This window comes from Xiphophorus hellerii, chromosome 16 (genome assembly GCF_003331165.1).
Source record: "Xiphophorus hellerii strain 12219 chromosome 16, Xiphophorus_hellerii-4.1, whole genome shotgun sequence".
NCBI classification, from domain to species: Eukaryota; Metazoa; Chordata; class Actinopteri; order Cyprinodontiformes; family Poeciliidae; genus Xiphophorus; species Xiphophorus hellerii.
In genome coordinates this window covers 14,893,006-14,912,073 of record NC_045687.1, presented here as the reverse complement: position 1 = coordinate 14,912,073, position 19,068 = coordinate 14,893,006, and the positions used below count along the sequence as shown (strand labels likewise).

At 39.6% G+C, this 19,068-nt stretch overlaps 2 protein-coding genes across 5 annotated transcripts; one reads left to right on the top strand and one right to left on the bottom strand.

Moving 5' to 3' along the window:
- Positions 1-29: 29 nt before the first annotated feature.
- On the bottom strand, positions 30-2,592 carry rln3a (relaxin 3a). Its single transcript, XM_032588254.1, has 2 exons — positions 1,155-2,592; positions 30-719 (listed from the first exon to the last, which is right to left on the bottom strand). Exons 1-2 carry the CDS (start codon positions 1,318-1,320, stop codon positions 436-438), a joined length of 450 nt encoding a protein of 149 aa, XP_032444145.1. The 5' UTR covers positions 1,321-2,592; the 3' UTR covers positions 30-435.
- A 1,374-nt stretch (positions 2,593-3,966) lies between these two features.
- Positions 3,967-18,727, top strand: rfx1a (regulatory factor X, 1a (influences HLA class II expression)). Of its 4 annotated transcripts, none has more exons than XM_032587806.1 (18): positions 3,967-4,123; positions 7,006-7,386; positions 8,180-8,289; positions 8,379-8,474; positions 8,970-9,067; positions 9,187-9,583; positions 10,254-10,429; positions 11,222-11,341; positions 11,427-11,560; positions 11,723-11,841; positions 12,169-12,275; positions 12,363-12,514; positions 12,826-12,923; positions 13,206-13,355; positions 14,103-14,311; positions 16,004-16,157; positions 16,394-16,439; positions 16,535-18,727. In XM_032587806.1, the coding sequence occupies exons 2-18, from the start codon at positions 7,026-7,028 to the stop codon at positions 16,693-16,695; spliced, it is 2,688 nt and encodes an 895-aa protein (XP_032443697.1). In that variant the 5' UTR covers positions 3,967-4,123; positions 7,006-7,025; the 3' UTR covers positions 16,696-18,727. The 4 variants fall into 4 exon arrangements, with proteins under 4 accessions (XP_032443697.1, XP_032443696.1, XP_032443695.1 ...); XM_032587805.1 differs by having other exon boundaries at positions 10,248-10,429; XM_032587804.1 differs by having other exon boundaries at positions 9,187-9,634.
- Positions 18,728-19,068: the final 341 nt, after the last annotated feature.

The window sequence follows — 19,068 nt, the reverse complement described above, 5'->3', positions numbered from 1 at the left end:
TCTGTGAGGAAAAGAAACACATCAACATGTTTGTGAGTAAGGCATTTTATAGTTTTATGACGGTTTTGTTGTTTTGAATGGGAAATTGTTACAACACATTTGTTCAATGAAACATATAGACAATATTTTTACACTACAAATGAAATTAGACCCACTTTCACATGACAGGCTGTTTATGAAGTTTTACAAAATGTAGCACAAAGTTCTTAAAAGTTGCAGAAACATTAACTTAATCAGGAATGAAAAAAAGTACATTTATTCCTGTCTATCTTTAAACATTGAAGACATTTAGTATGGGAAACAGAACACATTTACTAATTTGACTCAGCTGCTTGACAAACATTAAATAAAACTAAAATGTTTCTGTGTGTATGTGTGCATATTTGTGGGAGGGCGTAAAAACATTTGCTAACACATGCATTCATTCATCAACCCTCAGCAAAGGGAGCTGATCTCGCTTTTGCTGCAGCCCCACTTGCAGCAGGCGTTGGACAGACCCACCACGACGTCCCTGCCTTTGCGGTCAGCTTTCCGGAGAGCCTCCAGGATTTCATCAGTAATGAACGACCTGGTGGACCTGCTGAACCCACCATTAGGGTTGTTTTGGGGTGTGAAGCTGAGGTCTTTGGTTGTTTGAAGGAAATTTTCAACCATAAAGTTGGAGGTCAAGCCCTCTGAAGACTCATCTTGATGGGAGGTGAATGGGTCCTCTGAAACATCTGGTGGAGGGAACAATATAGCTTGCTCATGTTTACTTTTATAAAAGATGCACCAAAAGATTACATGATAGTAGGAGTACCTGGATCGTCAAATGCACCTGTTATTGTAACATAACTCTATTAATATCTGATTTAAAGATATTCTATTTCAATTGTTGCTTGAACCAGTACCTTTAAACAGCATGGCAAAAATATGGAATCAATTACACTTTTCTTCTGCAAAAAAAAAAAAGAGAAGAATTGTCAAACAATTCAAACAAAAAGTTGATCATGGATTTTAAATTACCTCTGCACTGGTTTGGAAATCTTATGAATAGATGTAATAATGTGTGATTTTGACCATCTTTGACATTAAGTTAGATACAAATTATAAAAATGTATTCTGACAGTATAACAAGAGTGAAAGTGAAGATTTAGCAGCTCCTGTAGGCTTACCTTGACTTCTAAGTGATCGTTTCCAGCGTGATCCTCCGCAGGTGAAGATGACTGCTCGAATAAACTCTCTGCCACAGAGTTTCACCCCGTACGTTGGATCCTCCATGGGCTGAGCTCCAACCCCAGCCACAAGCAAACACACGGCCATTACCACTGCTTTCCACATTGTATCCCAAGCAAGTAAAGCAAGATGGAAAAATTCTAGTTTTTTTTTTTATGTCTGTGTCCCAGTTTGCTTGAGCTATGCCTCTGCAGGTGATCCAGATGGGGTTTATAAAGGAGCTTGTTGCTATGCATTGAAGAGGATGCCAGGCCTTCTCCAACAGAGAGAGAGAGAGAGAGATAGATCTGAAAAAGTGATATAGTGATAGACCTTTATGGAAACAAAAGGCAGACCAAAGGTGGCATAATCAGCAAATGTATTAGAAGCATCCGTGACCCAATTGTATTTCAGCTTATGACGTATATTCATTTCCATCGCTGTCCCTAAATGTAACCCTTTCTCAAATTTGAAACATACTTAATCAAAGTCTCTGTAATTATCCAAACAAGCTATGACTAACTGATCAGATTGCATATTGATATGCAACAATTTAAAACCTGTTTTGTATTCAGAAGAAAAACACAGAAAGGTCTCATTTCAGAACAGGGGTGCTTCGAGAAAGTTTGCAAAGGGGTGACCAGATGGGATCCATGTCCATGTCTCTGGGTGGCACACAACACATTTACTTATCAGGAGTATTATAACATCAATCATGGCAGCTAAAAGGGGTCTTCACCTCTCTTAGACAAACATAAGAAATCACTAGGCATATCAGGTTATCTGACCAAAAGAGCAGTGAAGGTACAAGCCCATTAAAATTGTAACGCAGATAGGCACCAGCCCTCATGCAAACAGGTAAAGAAAATGGAAAGAAAGAAAAAGGATTTGATTCTGCTTCTGACATGTTGATTTTAATTATTATATGTACTATTTCCCATTCTTGATTTTCACATCACCCTATATGACTTTTGAACATTTTCTTTTTTTCTTTTTATTGAAAATTACCTTTTTTGTAAGCCCTTTGCCAAAAGGTGAACAGGAGGGACTGAGAAAGGATCAGTGACATTTTCAAAAACAGATAACATTGAATTCTTGCCATGAGTCAGAAAACTATAAAGTACATTTTTTATCAGTTGCTACATAGTCAAAGGTCACCCGTTTAGGAAATTACAATAGCAATGGTGAATCTGTAATTAATGGAAGGATAAAAACCAAGCTAAATGGCATTTTGGCAGGGCATCCACTATGACACTCATTAACACGTCAACATGGGGGTCATAGCAGCACAATAAAAATGCAAGCCAGTTAAACCAATAAATGTGTTTGTTTTGAACAAACTTTAAAATGTGTTGTTTTGTCTTGATTGTGTAATTGTATACAATAAATCTTAAAATACCGTATATTATACAAATAAATATGTATAAATATTGTTGTATGTTTTAATCTTGTATTTTGTTTTACTTTTGCATAAGAAATTTTAACCTTTCTAAGCCTGAATCTATAATTAATAGACAGAAAAATCTGTTTTTCCACCATCTAAAATGTTTATTGGATGGTTTTAATAAAACACACACGATTTCCTATATTTCTCTTTTTATCTTTCATAATCAATATATTATACATTTATTGTCATGTATAAATGTATATTTTCTCAACTTTAAATATACAATTTGTATTGTGTAAAATATATGGCTTAAATAATCAGTATTTACAGCTTTTATATAATGGATTTTTGCCTTTTTACTTGGGATTTCTTCCCATCATCAGTAACATTCAAAATGTTTTATCTAATTTTCTTTTTGCTATCTAGACATAGACATGGGTACTATTAAATAGTTAAATTGATTACTGTTTGCGAAGCTGCTTGTCAAGTTAAATTCAGTCAGTTCCTTGGTGAAGGAAGAGTTTTCACATTATGTGTGAAACAGTGGCAGAATATAAGAAGTGAAAAACTGGGCAAAATACTATTAATGATTCAGTATAAGTAAAACCTAGTTTTGCTGAATCTACTCACTAAGTGACAAATGAAAATGAATAAAAATGCTTCTGATGCTGTCCCTCTTCATGAGAGGCTTAACACAAGAAATGCAACAGCTGTGTGCCATTATCCTGCATATATGTGGGGTGGGTCTTTACTTCATCGTAAGTCCATGCTTTTTGATTTTCCCCCAATCTTGGTATTTTGCTTCGCAATCTTCTCAAGGTTGTGCTTAACCCTATTACCTATGGATAGTTTTCTACCACACTTTTTCCTTCCATTCTACTTTGCATTAAAATGCTTGGGCACAGCACTCTATGAGCAATAGGCTTCTTTAGAAATGACCTTTCGTGGCCGCCATTGACTCTTCCTCATGATTTATAGGTAGTCTGCAAAATGACCGTAACATAACATATCATTTCATTAACAAAATCCTTTACTTTATTCCTCTTATGTAATATTCATATTTCACAAGAAAGTAAAATGTAGCTTTTCATAAAATATTAGCCATAATCATCAAAACTAGCAGGAATAAAAGCTTTAAAAAACATTAGCCTATACCTATACCGAATCTATAGGTATGTCGCTTTTAATTATACTTGTGTAAATTAACTTCACCATTCTATTTGAAACATGCATATTATGTTATTGCTCACTTAAAAATGTTATTAAAAGTGATTATGGGCGTGGGGGGCTTTGTAGTATTTTTTTTCACTGCTACTATGACTTTAACTAAATTTGGTTTGCGTCAGCCAATCAGAGCGACGAAGGGGGAGGGAAGGCAGCGGGTGGGTAGCAACAGTTGCCCTGGTGAGGACGAAGCGCCATAGCCACGGTAGCCCTGGCGACAAGAACCCAGCAACGAGAATCAACAACAACTGAATCCACTATAAAAATATAAGAAGATATTTTATTTTGGGACAAGCGCGCGTGGAGGTCAAGTTATAGGTAAATCGAAACATTTTTCCTCTTGGTGGTTCACACTGAATTGTGCTTTTGCTTTTTCCTTGTTGTTACAGTAGCCATAACGGGAGTCATTCTTTCAGTGAGGTTAGCCTAAAGCTAGCCGTTGGTCCGTTAACAAGTTAAGCACGACGGTTAGTGCATGCATCTCCTTCTAATGACACAGAGTCTTGCTTGCCATGACGGCGCAGCCACAGATGCATAGTCAAGCAGGCCGTTGTTATGGCGATGTCAAATGCAAAAGGTACAAAATGGCGGTTGTTGTAGAGACCAGTTAGCTTGCTTATCGAGTTACCTTGCTAGAAAGCTGTCACGACAAGCTTGTGCTCGTTACTGCGTGAAGCTTTCGTATCATATCGTTAGAAATGAACGCTGCCCGTGTTTATTTCGGCACATAGTGCGTATGAGGTCCTGTATTAAAACGTCATGTTGCTCTAATCAACTCACTCACCACACAGGTTTGATAACGTGTACTATCCAGTGGAGAGATAAAAAGAGACTCGTATATATAAGTCTAATGACCGAATACGGGTTATGGTATCTGGGCTTGGAAGAAGTAGGTATGAAATATGTGTGAAATTTGAGACAGCTGTGGCAGGTGGCAGACATTTAACGTGCGAGGGGCGTGGCGAAGGAGGGCGTTATGCAGGTGTTTGGCTGGTCTGAGAGAACAGTGCATCTATTTTAACAGTTAATGACCGTGCAAAAGTCGAACAAGGTAGTGTGTCGAATGTAAACAGTCAACATATGTTTATTATGGTGGAATAAAGCCCTCACTCTCTCCCAGCATTCATTAAATGGGAACTGTATAGTTTAAAATTATATACACATTTGCACTAGTCCTAAAAACTATCACTGGTAATATTGACACGCCCCCCCCGCCCCCCAGCTATAGACATAAATAGGCCCTTACCTATAAATACGATGTAACATTGTAATCATTTATTAGTTTGTCATATTACATTCCACTAACAATGTCTGCTCTTGTGCATAATTTATATTCTACAGCATGTGGGATTCTTTTTCCTCTAACAATAAAAGCAACGACTTTAATGTCTGTGCAACATGTGGACTTTTTGTACTGGTTTTTCTGTGCTGTCTTCATCAAAGGACTTTTAAGCTCACTTAGAGTACAGCACGACTAACTGTATCAAGCATTTAAAAATAGTCAATCATTACATAGCAATTTGGTAAAATATCATCTTATTTCTGATGGGTTTTTAATAATTGATGTTTTGTTCACATATTTTATGCTTTGTTCTCATCAATCCACACTTATAGCATGTACTCATGAATGATTTATTAGTTTTTAAGTCTCTTTTTTACAGACAAATAGCTCCAGTTATAAATTTACTTACATTCATCAAGACCCTAATGTCTTTTTAATTTGGGACTCTTAGTGATTTATGTAGGTCATGCTTTTTTTCTGTGTGGAAGAAATTCATGACATACAACAGAAATTCTCTTACTAGGTTGGATTTATTGTTGATTCTCTCATTCAGAACTGGGTCAACATTCGAAACATAGGCTGAAAATTATACAGTCCTTCCATTAACATTTGAGTTACACAGTAACCCCCAAATTCTTTTAACTGAAGTCAACACCTTGGAATTTTGCCACATCTGGGTTCTCCAAGCACACATCCAAACTACAAACAAAGAACAAACTTTGTTCTTTGTTTTAGAACAAACGAAGAAAGCTATACAGAACATTTATGGACAACGCTTAAAGGACAAATTTGTGCCAGGAAATCAACCTTTGAAAAATCAACTTGTCAAATATCCAGTAAAATGTCATGAAGGAAGTTTGTATATGGTTGCAAAAAGCATTGCAACTATTTTACTATGCAACTTGTTAATGTAAACATATTCCAAAAATAGTGGCATTCTATGTATTTATTATGGGATCAAAGTTCAATGAGGTTTCCTGTCTATTTTTGGTTAACTCTCCAAAGGACCATTAAGACAAACATTTTAAAGGTAAAGATTGATATAAAATTCATGCTCATGAAGAGTTTGTGTAAACTTCGGATTTAGTTACAACTGCTATCCAAATGAAGAAATGACAAACCTAAAAATCCTTTAATAATAAGCAGAAAAAAATGGAGAATAGAGAGCAGATATCTTTTTAATGTCTAGGTAAATCTATAAAATGGTTGCTAGCAGCTGTAAAAATCTAAATAAGTTTAATGGATTGCCATGTTATTTTGTTTGGAGTTTTGTAGAAAACAAATTCCTTTGTAAGTCATTGTCATTTTCTCTAAAATATTCTTAATGTTGAGACACCAACATTATATGACAATACTTAAGTAAAAGTAATTGACTTAGTTACACTTGCTGCATTATGGTGGCATAAAACAGGATGATTTGCAACAATAAGACATTGTGTTGAGGTATTATCTCAGCTCACATAACAGGCAAAACTAAATGAAAGGTTTTATGTAGGGAGATCCTGTTACACGTAATGAGACACCAAACTGCTTATTCCCATCATTGTTCCACCCCCACATCTCTTCAGTACCTGCTCCTCCGACAGCTCCATCACTGCGGCACTTTTGAACAGGCCTTATTCATTCATTTGCATTTTCCAGACAAATGAGAATGTAGATCTAACCCTTATATCCCCAGTATGCAAACTTGTCCACAAATTATTTTTATGTTTGCTCACCATCTTACACTTTTAGACCAATGGTAACTTCTAATTGTCCTTCCTTGAAGTATAAACGTTATTTACAAGTATTAGGTGCATATTTTCAGGTAATACTCTATGTTTTGCGCTGCTGCATAGGTAATCTTCTTTGTGTAATAACTGTATCGGGATTTTTTTGTATTAAAATCCTATTTTTTCTCTTTCTTTTTTTGTTTTAGGGTGATTGCCAGCTCTTGTAATGGCCACCTCAGCCTATGTAGGGGAGATGCAACCAGCAGCCCAGCCTCAGGGGGCTGCTGTGACCGTCACACCGGGTCAACCTGACACTGCCTCCACCCCTGCAACTACACCTCAGTTTCTGGCAGAGATTCAAACTGCTGTGGCTACCCCCACTGTTGTCACACCTACAGGCCAAACTACTCCCACTGAGCAGGTTTCCGTGGTCGCCTCTCAGAAGCCTGCAGCCGGGAGTCAAACCCAGACCGCATCACAGGTGCAGCCGGCTCAAACGCAGTATGTGACAGCAGAGATCCAGGGTTCCCCCACGCAGTCTGGCAATGCTCAAAGCACTCCTCAGTACATTGTTGTCACAGTCACAGGTAACGTCTGAATTTAGCACATCATTTGCTATCAACACCATGGAATCATTGTTTATGCAGCTGCGCATCTGTGCTCAAGGGATGCTGTAGTTTAGTTGTTGAGCTTTAGTGGTGTCTGCGAAAAATAAAATAAAAACTTGCAATTTTTTTGTTTTTCTTTATTATGTACAACCTTGACCATTCAAATCTGAATGCATCTGTTTTCCTGTTATAAGTTGTCTACATGTAAAATTGTTGACGCCTTTCCACTCTAGTCTGTCTCTATTGGTGCTGATTCAGAGTCACCTATCAGGTTGTTATTGTTATTGTTAAAATACAAGGAGAATTTATTCATTTGTTCTGGAAGCTGTTCCGACTTTCTTGGCTGTTGAATGTTGACGGCCTGTTAAATAAGGAGACACCATACAAAGTCACAGAATCTTTATTTGTACATTTAAAATATTTTTTTTATGTGATAGTTGTGGCTGATACTACAAATATAGTTTATTTCTTACTAATATGTATACAGTTGCTTTAGAAGATTACTGTCATTCATACGAATAGTATGCCTTAAGTGTTAGGGAAGTTGAGTGGAAGGTAAAAGTGTAGTATGTGAATAAATGTGTATGTTTTGTTTAATAGCATCTGATCCAACATGACCAGTTCATTCTTATTAAGACTATGTATTGTTTGCCACACTGAATTTAAAAGGTAATGTTTGTCATTAGAGTTATTGGTACAATCTTAAGAAATAAATTCTGTATTTAAACCAGAAAAATCAGAAATTTGGGTGTTCTGGCTTTTTTACTTTCAGAGGGTTCTCTTCACTCAAGTGACAGTGTGTCAGATTCTAGCCCTCCTCCAGCTGTTGTGCAGACAGGAGTTCCCACACAGGTTGTTCAGCAGGTACAGGCAGCCCAGCAGGTAAGATATATTCATACTTACAAATACACTTGTTAACTTCTGTTTGTTTAGATATTTTTTTTGTTCTAAAAGGATTTTTGTCTCAACAGAGGTCGGTGGTGCAGGCCACTTCTCAGATAGCCAAAACTGAGCCAGGCACACAACTCAGTGTCACCAATCTACAGCCTGTTCATATCACACAGGAAGTAAGTCGAAAATACACACAAAAGGTACACGAGGCTAAATACGAACCAACTGGTCTTCGTAGCTTCAGTTCTTAAAATATATGAGAGTGCTGATCGATGTTTAACTTCCTCTCATTCTGGCTCAGTATTTGTCAGCTTATTGTCTCTGTGGACCTTTTAGCTTCCCGTTTCAATGGAGGCCGTCGAGTTAGGCAGAGATAGGACAGTAGACGAGTTGCCGCTTCATCATCTGACAGCAGATCCTGAATCTTTGGCCTGGGTGCCAAAAGTCCACAATGACAACAGTGGGCTCTGGACTGTTTTTTATCAAGTAGGTTAGGGAGACACAAGGGAAAGTGCTGCTTTAAAGCTGAAGGAACAAGAATTGTAATTGCAACTGAGTAATGTGTGCAGTTTTAATTACAAATGGAAAGTATGCAAAATGAATTTAGTTTCCTGATGTTGAAAGAGTTACTAACAAGGATTTATTGGATTTTGCGTGTGCTGACTCTTTAGGTCCAGCAGCAGCTTGCTTCAGTGCCGGTGCAGCATGTGTACGCCAACCAAGTGCAGTATGTGGAAGGAGGAGACACCAACTACACCACCAGCACCATGTCAGAATCCACTTGTGACCGATAATCATCTTAAAATGTCAAAACAGAATTCATTTTCTACCTTACATGCTGTGCTTTTTAAACGTTTTTAAAGAAATCTTTATTTTTCTCTCATCTAGCCGCTCCAGCAACTTCCCTTACACTGAAACGCCGCTGTACACCCAGAGCACAGCTGCCCAGTATTACGAAGGTCAGCCGACTTCAGGCGCACAGGCCTCCTCCCCCGGCACGAGTTTGACAGTCGCCGTGACTGCCGGCGCCACGGGGGGCGTGTCCATGTTTGTGGCCCAGCCCACTAGTGCAGCAGGGGCCGGCGCCACTGTAGTGACCGCCGGGGGCACTGCCAACGGGTCAGAGGAAGGGGCGGGCACCAATGGTAGCACAGCAGGCAGTTACGTGATCCAGGGTGGTTACATGCTGGGCAGTGGCAGCAACAGCAGCAGCAGCAGCAGCAACGGAGGGGCCGCCGGGAACAGTCAGAACTACTCACACAGCGCCCGCGCCTCCCCAGCCACTGTGAGTATTACAGAGGGCGAGGAGAGTAGCGTGCCGTCGGCAGACAAGAAGGTATGCAGAGGCGCCAAGCGCAGGAGTTTTCTTCTCGTTCCGTTCCCATCCACACAACCCTCCGATGGCGCACACCGATGATGATGTCATAGTGGAGTTTTGTCAATCAGAACGCATGAGAACAATCTGAGGACTCGGATCAACACTAAAACTTGCAAAACGTTCCTCCTTTAAGGAAAAACTAAACCATGACCTCATCATTCTCATGTCATTGCAGTGCATGCGATGAGGGGCATTTATAATTTGCTTGAAATGCCCCAACACAATACAGTTCATCTTAAATTCATCATATTGATTCCCATGTGATGATAATATTTACTAAAAACATGTTTGGCAGACATCCCATCAGTATTCCAGGTCATTGATTCATTGCATACCAAAGTTGTATGCCACGGCACGCAAACAGACGTTTTTGTTTTCATTCCTGAATGGATGACCGAGCTGTGAATGCGAATGGATCTGTGTTTGTAGGATTTAGTTATAAAACTTTTACTGCATGGACTATTTCTATTAATTTTCAAATGTGTTGGCAAATATGTTGGCATTAACTGGTGTTTCTAATCGCACCAGCCGTTTTCCTTCTCGCTTTTCTCTTTCGTTGCATGTGTGTCAGGTACAGTGGTTGCTGGACAACTATGAGACGGCTGAAGGAGTAAGTCTGCCACGTTCCACGCTGTACTGCCACTACCTGCTGCACTGCCAGGAACAGAAGCTTGAACCAGTCAATGCTGCTTCCTTTGGGAAACTCATCCGATCCGTGTTCATGGGGCTACGCACGCGACGCCTGGGCACTCGGTAGGTGTCTGAAAAAGTGTTCAGCTTCTATATTCAGCCCCAGACAAAACTACTTTTAGTCGGGCACTCCTCAAAATGGCCCTTTATTTAAGAGTGGCAACAACAAAGTGTTTGTTGGGGAAAAAAATTTATTACAAGTTTGCCACAAACCATAGGCTGTGGTTGGACGAGACCAAAGTTGAATGTTGTGGCCTACGTACAAAACACTATGTATGCCCTGAAACTAACACTGCACGTCATCCTGAACACATCGTCCTCACAGTGAAACATGTTGGTGACAGCTTTATGCAAAGGGAGTGTTTTTCTTCAGTAGGGGCAAGGAAGATGATCAGAGCTGATACGCAGATAATTGGTAGCGCAATACAGGATTATCCTGAAGGAAAGCGTTAGAGGAAGGTGAACACCCTGATTCACCTTCCTGCCTGACAATGACCTGAAACATACAACAAAAAGCTCTGATCAAAGCATGTTCATGTCTAACCTAGTCAAAGTTCACACCTGAATCCAAGGCATAAAAAATTATGTTTACAGATTCCTTCCGTCCCATCTGATTGTGCAAAATATAAACAAATATCAGTTTCTAGATGTTGGTTTTAGAACTATTGACTCAAGTTGGCTGAAATCAAATGCCTAACTCACTTTTTAACTATTTGTTTTTACAAAACATATATGCATCATTTCCTTCACCTTTCAGCTGTAGTCTACTCTCTGTACAGATGAACTCAGAAAAGGTGTAGGTGCGTAAATTTCATAAAAGAAAGGAGAGCCTTGATTGTTTTTCTCTCCTTTTAGGGGCAATTCTAAATACCACTATTACGGACTGAGAATCAAGGCCGGCTCATCTCTTCTCCGACTGATGGAAGACCAACAACATTTGGCCATGAGGCAACAGCCGTTCTCTCAGAAACAAAGGTTTGAGCACAGCTATTCACATCCCGTTTATCATTATGCTGCTGTAATGTTGTTTTAATTCAGCCGGTACCCTTGTTCCTTGCAGGTTGAAGCCCGTGCATAAAGTTGAAGGTATGACCAATGGGACCGCAGCAGGAGCAGGCCAGCAGCAACAGCAGCAACAGGGAGCAGGACATGTGGACATCAGTACCCAGGTTCAGCAGTACCAGCAGTTCCTGGGTGAGTTTAGAGATAGTTTATGCTACATTGATCGGACAGTTTCACCTGATAAACTTGAATAAACAGATCTATTATAGATCCATTATACCTACATTAAAGTTATTTATAATGCATATAATGTTAATTATCTCTGGGTAATCTGTGCGTGGATCCTGTCTCCAGATGCTTCTCGATCTCTCCCAGAGTTTCCAGACATCGACCTCCACGGGAAGTCTTTCCCGGAGGGAATTGAACTCGACCACATAAAGAGCTTTCAGCTGCTTTACAGAGAACACTGTGAGGTACCAGAAAGCTTCTACACCAAATATTTATGAGAATGGCTTTTCCATGTTGTTTTTGAATCCTTACGTTGTGTAAAAATAGATGAAGTCCTTCTTTGTTAAGGGGAGAGTGATGCAGAAGCAACTTAAAGGTGGAATAGGTCTTTTCTAGAAGGAAATGTTTTTTTAACAGTATTGACTGGAAATGCATTTATTAGAATTCATTTCTCAAAGATGGAGCCAGAATGGTTGTTTTTCTAAATATGATCACTTTCAGCTTAAAGAAAAAACAAATGGTGATTCATTATCAGTTGTGCATGTGTCTGATATAGATTAAATTTTTTTCAGGCCATACTGGACGTTATGGTCAATCTGCAGTTTACACTGGTAGAGACTCTATGGAAAACCTTCTGGAGGTTCAGCCAAAGCCAAGCTGGAGATACTCCAATGGCTGTGTAAGTGTTTCCATTCCTTTTGGCAGGGAATAACGATTTCTGCTATAGGAGTCCGACTTTTTCCATGCAAACGTTCTATTTTCACAGGCACGATGAGTCAGAGAAGCGCCTCCCAAAATCCTGCCTGGTGTTGCTGTGCAAGTACGAGCCGGTGCTGCGCTGGAGCCGCGACTGTGACAACAGCCTGTACCAGAGCCTGGTGGAGATCCTCATCCCCGACGTCCTCAGACCCATCCCCAGTAAGGCTCTGCAGTGCATGACAAAGCATTGTCATGTGTGGTTAAACAGCTACTTTTAAAGCATGTCACAAACTTCAGTTACAACACAGCCAAGTTAAGCAAAGTCATTCTGCAAAGATTAAGCCTGCCTTCAAACAGTCCTGCACTATTCATCTGCTTTGTTTTGCACTGCTTTCTTTCTGTTTCCAGTTTATTTGAGCTGATCTTACTTTGTCTTGTTTTACTATTCCTCTTTGTGATATTTTCTCTTCACCAATCCTGGTTTCATTGCAAAGTTATTACATCATTTCAACTATATTTGTTGCCTGCAGGTGCCTTAACACAAGCCATTCGTAACTTTGCCAAGAGCCTTGAGAGCTGGCTGACCAACGCCATGATGAACATCCCTGAGGAAATGGTCCGCATCAAGGTACAACTCTCCAATACTGCCTCACATTTCACAAAAGAGCAAACTACTTTCATGCCTAGATGATCATTGTTTAGTTTTTTTTTTTTTTAAATTGAAGCATTTTCTACACCAGTATATTTTCAGGAAAGTATTAGAAAGGACTGATTTAACTTTTGAAATTATTTAATTGGAAGATTTTACTTTGTTTAGTATGAAAGTACACAAAAAAGATGATGTACCGGGACTAATTGTTTTGATGAAGTTGTTTCTGATCAATCTATTCTGACCCTGCCTTGCCCTCAGGTGACATCAGCCAATGCTTTTGCCCAGACGCTGCGCCGCTACACCAGTCTGAACCATCTTGCTCAGGCAGCCCGCGCTGTCCTCCAGAACACAGCTCAGATCAACCAGATGCTCTCCGATCTCAACCGAGTCGACTTTGCGAATGTTCAGGTTGGTTTAGCCTCTGAGTTTTGGGCCCTGAGAGGATCTCAGTGACACCACTTGAATTTCACTATCAGGGCTTGGGTCTTTATCTGAGGTTTGTGCAGAGAGCAGTCATTTCTGCTGCAGCTTGTGGTTTTGGCGAGGCATGACACACAGCCAGTTTTGATCACTTTCTAACCCAGGAAGCCCCTTCTCTGTTCTCTGTTTCTCAGAAATGTTCTGCAGGTTGTCAGCTTAGATCTGGGGTTGATTTTATAGCATGACTGAAAGTTTAGGTTTAAATGCAAGCTTCCTGTGCCTCTTGCTCCCATCTTTCACTCATTTAGCAAAAGGAATAATTCAGAATTATCGAAGTGAGGTTCTTTTGGGAGGTTCTAAACAGCTAATATCTTTCTTGTAGTAAATGAATGGCATAACAATCTGAAATAAAAGCACTACAGTGTAGAAAGCTAATATATTATAATACCAGAAATGAATGCTGCTGTTCTGATTTTCAACTGTGTCAGTGTTAGAACGGTTACTCTGTCAGGAAACGATTAAGTGCTTCACACAGGAAGATGAGACACTGCCTCTTGCCTCCATTTCCTTTGTAAATAATCATCAGCCCTGATTACAACTCCACTTCAGTCTCATCACCATTCTTTTTGAGTTTGTAGCAGCACAACCCAGACAAAGACAAAAACATCTACCTAAGCAAAGTTTTTTTTAAACAAAATTTTAAAGTAAATTTTTTTTCTCTGTATTGCTCTGTAGGAGCAAGCTTCATGGGTGTGCAGATGCGAAGACCGTGTGGTGCAGCGGCTGGAGCAGGACTTCAAGCTGACCCTGCAGCAGCAGAACTCCTTGGAGCAGTGGGCCGTGTGGCTTGATGGTGTGGTCTCCCAGGTCCTGAAGCCATACCAGCACAGCCCTGCGTTTCCAAAGGCTGCCAAGCTTTTCTTACTCAAGTGGTCGTTTTACAGGTATGATGGCAAAGACAAGACGACGGAGAGAGAGGCTGCATGGTGGCTTGTGTTCTTCACAGATGTGTGATCTGAGGTTTGAGCTGAAAGCTTTAAGAATGCATTAAAGCACGTTTCATGTTCTCATATCTTCTCTGAAATGCAGACATTTCAGAGAAGTGTTAAAAAAATGTTCATCATAGCTGCTGGTATGATACTGTACAGTTGCTATCAAGGGAGTTAAAGAAAAAATATTACCCCTGGTGGTGAAATAATCAAATATATCAGTTAGAATAATGTTTGATTTCCATGCTTAGACTATAGCAAAAAAAAAAAATAAATTGAGTAAATATCTGTGTACCTTGTGCGCTTCATTACTCCATGCTGGACTCTGATGGAGAAAGCTCTGGTCACTCAAATACATTCTCTGGCATCTTATTTGATTGGAGCTGCACAATGTATCAAACCGCAGCACTCAGCACAATATCAGGTTATCAAAAAATAACTTGAATGCTTTATTATTTTTCAGGTGCCATTTAGGAAAATTCTCTGTCCAGTTATACCAGTAATAAGTTTTGCCTGTTCACTGCCTTTGTTCCCCACACTGGATGTGTATTTTAGGTGCAGACAGATTAAATCTCACTAAGCGTATTGGGAACATTTTGATGAAGGCAAATGCAGAAAGCAGAAAGCCAGGAAAATACACAATCAGTAATTTCATTTCAATCTTCAGTGATAGCATCACAATAATGTGATTTCCTAATATTCAGCTCAATGCTAAATAACAGTAAGAATTTGATGGAGGATCTTCATACCCCATTTAGTGTAAGTAAATTATAGTCTGTTAACTTTGATGAATCAGCTTTTTGTTTGCTGCTCTTGGACATCTTCCTCCTTCCTTTTACTATCAACATGCTACTGTTTCCAGGATGTTTATTATGATCTGTAATCCCCATGCTTAAAGCATACTGTCACCACTCTTAGCTTTGCATCCACTAAATAAATATGTTAGCTTGTTCGCTGGACTCTGATGGAGAGTCCAGTGTAAATGGCCTCTTTACACTAAAGCAGTGTAACGAGGTCATTTACAGCCACTAAAAAGTCTTATTTTGGCAACAGATTCAGCAGCGTGAGTCTAGATTTACTGTGAAATAATGTGATCATACATTTGTCTAATTTGAGCTTCCTCAAATCAGTCTCTTCTCAACTCGTTCCCCTTATTTGTGGTTCAGAAGTCAATGTTTACAAAATATTTTGTTGCATAGATGAATTTCTGAAGTCAACTTGTTGATGTCAGTTCTATTTAAATGGGGCATTATACTGTATTTTATATTGAAAACTACATTTTGAGTAAATCTTTCTAAGAAGACATTAATCGTCCGTCCGGCATTTATCATTTTACACTTAAGCTGACTTTTTGTTTAATCTAATAGTTAGGATAAAGGAAGTCAAAGTGTTACAAATGGCTTCCACCTCACTTCCTCTTACTTTATTATTTGTTGCATTTTGTCCTTCCTCCAACCTTTGAGGTGAGGACTGAGATGTGATGAGTAACACTGAGAAGAGGAATTGAGGATATTTGAAATGAGGAAATTAGAAAAGAGGTTTGTCATGGTTTAATGCACACGGATGCACTGCATCCTTTTTTTTTGGTTACAGAAGCGAGATTTGTTTTGTGTGACTGGGTTTTGTTTTTCAATTCCTGCTCTCCAGTTCCATGGTGATCAGGGACCTCACCCTACGAAGTGCAGCCAGTTTTGGTTCCTTTCACTTGATCCGCCTGCTATATGACGAGTACATGTACTACCTTATCGAGCACAGAGTGGCCCAGGCTAAGGGAGAAACCCCCATCGCCGTGATGGGAGAGGTACTAACTCACACACCGGGGTTCCTACGCAGCCTGGATAAATCCAGAGTGGGGAAAGATGTTTGCATTTTCACGTTTATTCCTTTTCCTATTGTCTAAAAGTAGCATTCATCCATCTATACGTCTTAGAAAGGGACTGAGAACTTTGTAAAACATATAGGAACCCTGACACACGCTTTCACAATAACAATTAATACAAGAAACTCTTCCTTGACTCATTCCTGTCCTGCTGTCAGTTTGCCAGTTTAGGTCGCGGTCTGAACCAGCTGGATCCTGACAAAGGTCTGCACTGAATCTACCTCATCACTGCCAGTAACAACAGCCATCTCCCCAAGCATCAAAGATAACCGTGTCCCATTCACATTTGTCATCCACAGAAGAGGAAGAGGAAGAAGATGATGAGAGTGAGGAAGAGGGCCAGGAGCTGACCCTCCCCGCCGATGCGGCGGTGCTTGGAGAGGAGTCTCTGGAGCCTCCAGCCAAGCTAGCCAGAACGGACCAGCGCGTCCTCTTCACCACGGGCTCGGCTGACAACTAACCAGCTCCTGTCCTTCACACGCACAGATGTACAAAACAAATAACACTAATTTATACGTTTGATAGCTGTAAATAGGTCCTGTCGATGTGTGTGAACACTGTCGCTGCAAACTGTTTTAATTGGGTGCAATGCAATCCAAACTCTCTTTTACTGCTGCTGCCCGGATGGCAAAACCACCTGTTGAGTTACACCACCGTCTCTGATGTTGCAATAGGATGTGTGGCTCTAGAAACCAGAATCTTACTGCACACAGAAACGCAGTGAACTTTTTATTTGTGTTATTCTGTAAAGGAAAAAAAAAAAAAAAAAAAGCTAAAACCAGGCATGTTTAATTTTAACCATTACAACCTGTTGCCTAGCTGAAAACACCCCTGCTGCTCCCCTCCGACCTGAAACCGTCACTGCCATACGTAGGCGATCTTGAAATGCTGCAATGTCTGTGTGTAGAGGAGGGTGCCAAGCAGAGTTCAAACATGGGCGCTAAGTCTAGTTGTTACTAATCTGTGAAGCGCTACATGATACAAAACCGAGGTAAGAACTATTAAAAAAAGAAAAACAACAGCAGGGGAGGGTGATATATATGGGGCAGCTTTGTTTAGTGTGCTTGTGTTTTCTGTTGGCACCACTAAGCTGTTGTTTCTGAAAGCAGACTGAACATGTTTTGCCACGGTTGTGTTTGACTGTGAGTAATGGAAAGTGTTACTGTAGATATTTTCTTACACATTTGGGAAGCTTTGAGTTGACTTGATTGCCCTGTAAAGAAAACAAAACATAACTGTGTGGTTTTTTTGTTTTTTTTTGGGGGGGGGGTGCCTCCTGCAGCTGCTACACACTTGTAAAGACAAAAGCAGTTTTATAGGGACTCATATTATGGTTTCACAGCAGATGTACTGTATGCGTGACGTTTATGTTCAAAGTGCTTTAATCCTGCCTAATAAGTTCCTCTGTGGCCTCATTTCCTTTGAGATGTTATTTTCTTGCCTTGTTTGCATTTTTTTCTCCCTCATATTTGTGCCAAACCTGTTTTTCTTTGTGGCTTTTTTTCCCTCTTTCTTGTTGTTTTATTTGTTTGTTTGTTTGATTTTGGAGGACTGTGCCTGAGTAAGAACAGTGAAATAACCTGCTGTATATTTATCCACTATTTTTGGGATTTTGTTGTCACTAAGTGAACCTCTCGTGCTGTGTGTGGTGCTGTGTCGTCTCACATTGTAAGCAGCATTATTTTTGTGTGCTTTATTGATTTGTGATTGTATGTTGAGTTATCAACCCTTGATCATATCTGATGACTTTACCACAGACAGGCTCTCTTTGCACACGTTGACTATCGTCTTTAAAAAAAAAAACAACAAAAAAAAAAAAAAACTATCCAAACCTTTGTTTTCACTTTCTTCTTTGAAGTCTTCTGTGTACTTTTAGCGGTGAGATGGAGGCGTCAGATTACATGTAAATATTTCAGATTGCTCAGTTCAGAGGATCTGGTTGGAGGTGAGAAATCTGAAAGCTTTTTTTTTTTTTTTTTTTTTTTGTTTCCCTCCACCACCGTTTCTCATCTCGCTGCATTTTAGCCCTCCTGCCAATGGCTTCGTTTTGCTTCAACCCTCCATATTCTTAAACACTGTTCATCGAGATTGGTTGGTGTAAACATTTCGTGTGTTTTTTCGGCATATTTCAACGCTATGTCTTCAAAAGGCTGCAGTTCGATGAGACTGACAGCTTTCAAACCAGCACATTAGCTTGTTAAGTGGAGTCTACTACAGCTGAGTACATATCACTCCCGTCTTTCTATGATCTACACCATTCAGAGTGGTTTAACCAGTAAAACTGTTTAGTCATTTTTATAGTGCGTCGTTTCTTATGTACAAAACAAACTGAAGGACAAAAAAAAAAAAAAACGATTAAAAAAAGATGTTCAGTGGCAGTGTTTTATGAATTTGGTCTGCTATAAGTATGACTGTGCCTTTGGAGGTGGTAGAATGCAAATCAGATGTTTTTAATTTTAAAGATATAAATTAAAGGAGTTTTTAAAATTACACCAGCTTCTTTGTCTGGAGATTTATTTTCCTCAAAGTTCAGCTGAGGTCACTTCTCTCTGAGGCAGCATCTCTAATCTTTGTGGGAAAATGTTTGGTGTGGGTGGGAAACCAGTAGATAAGCAGATATTGTAGGATCATTGCCAAAGACAGAAAGTCCTAAGATGGTCTACATAAAGTGAACACTGGTTGGCACTTGTAGCATGAACTCTGGCAAATTTATGCAACATTATCAGGGCTTTTCACAACCCTCCCCTCCCCAACAAACGGACAGAAAAATATTTCCTGTGTGAAGCAAAAAAAGAGATGTTTGACATTTTCTTATTGCTTAAAAAAAAATGAA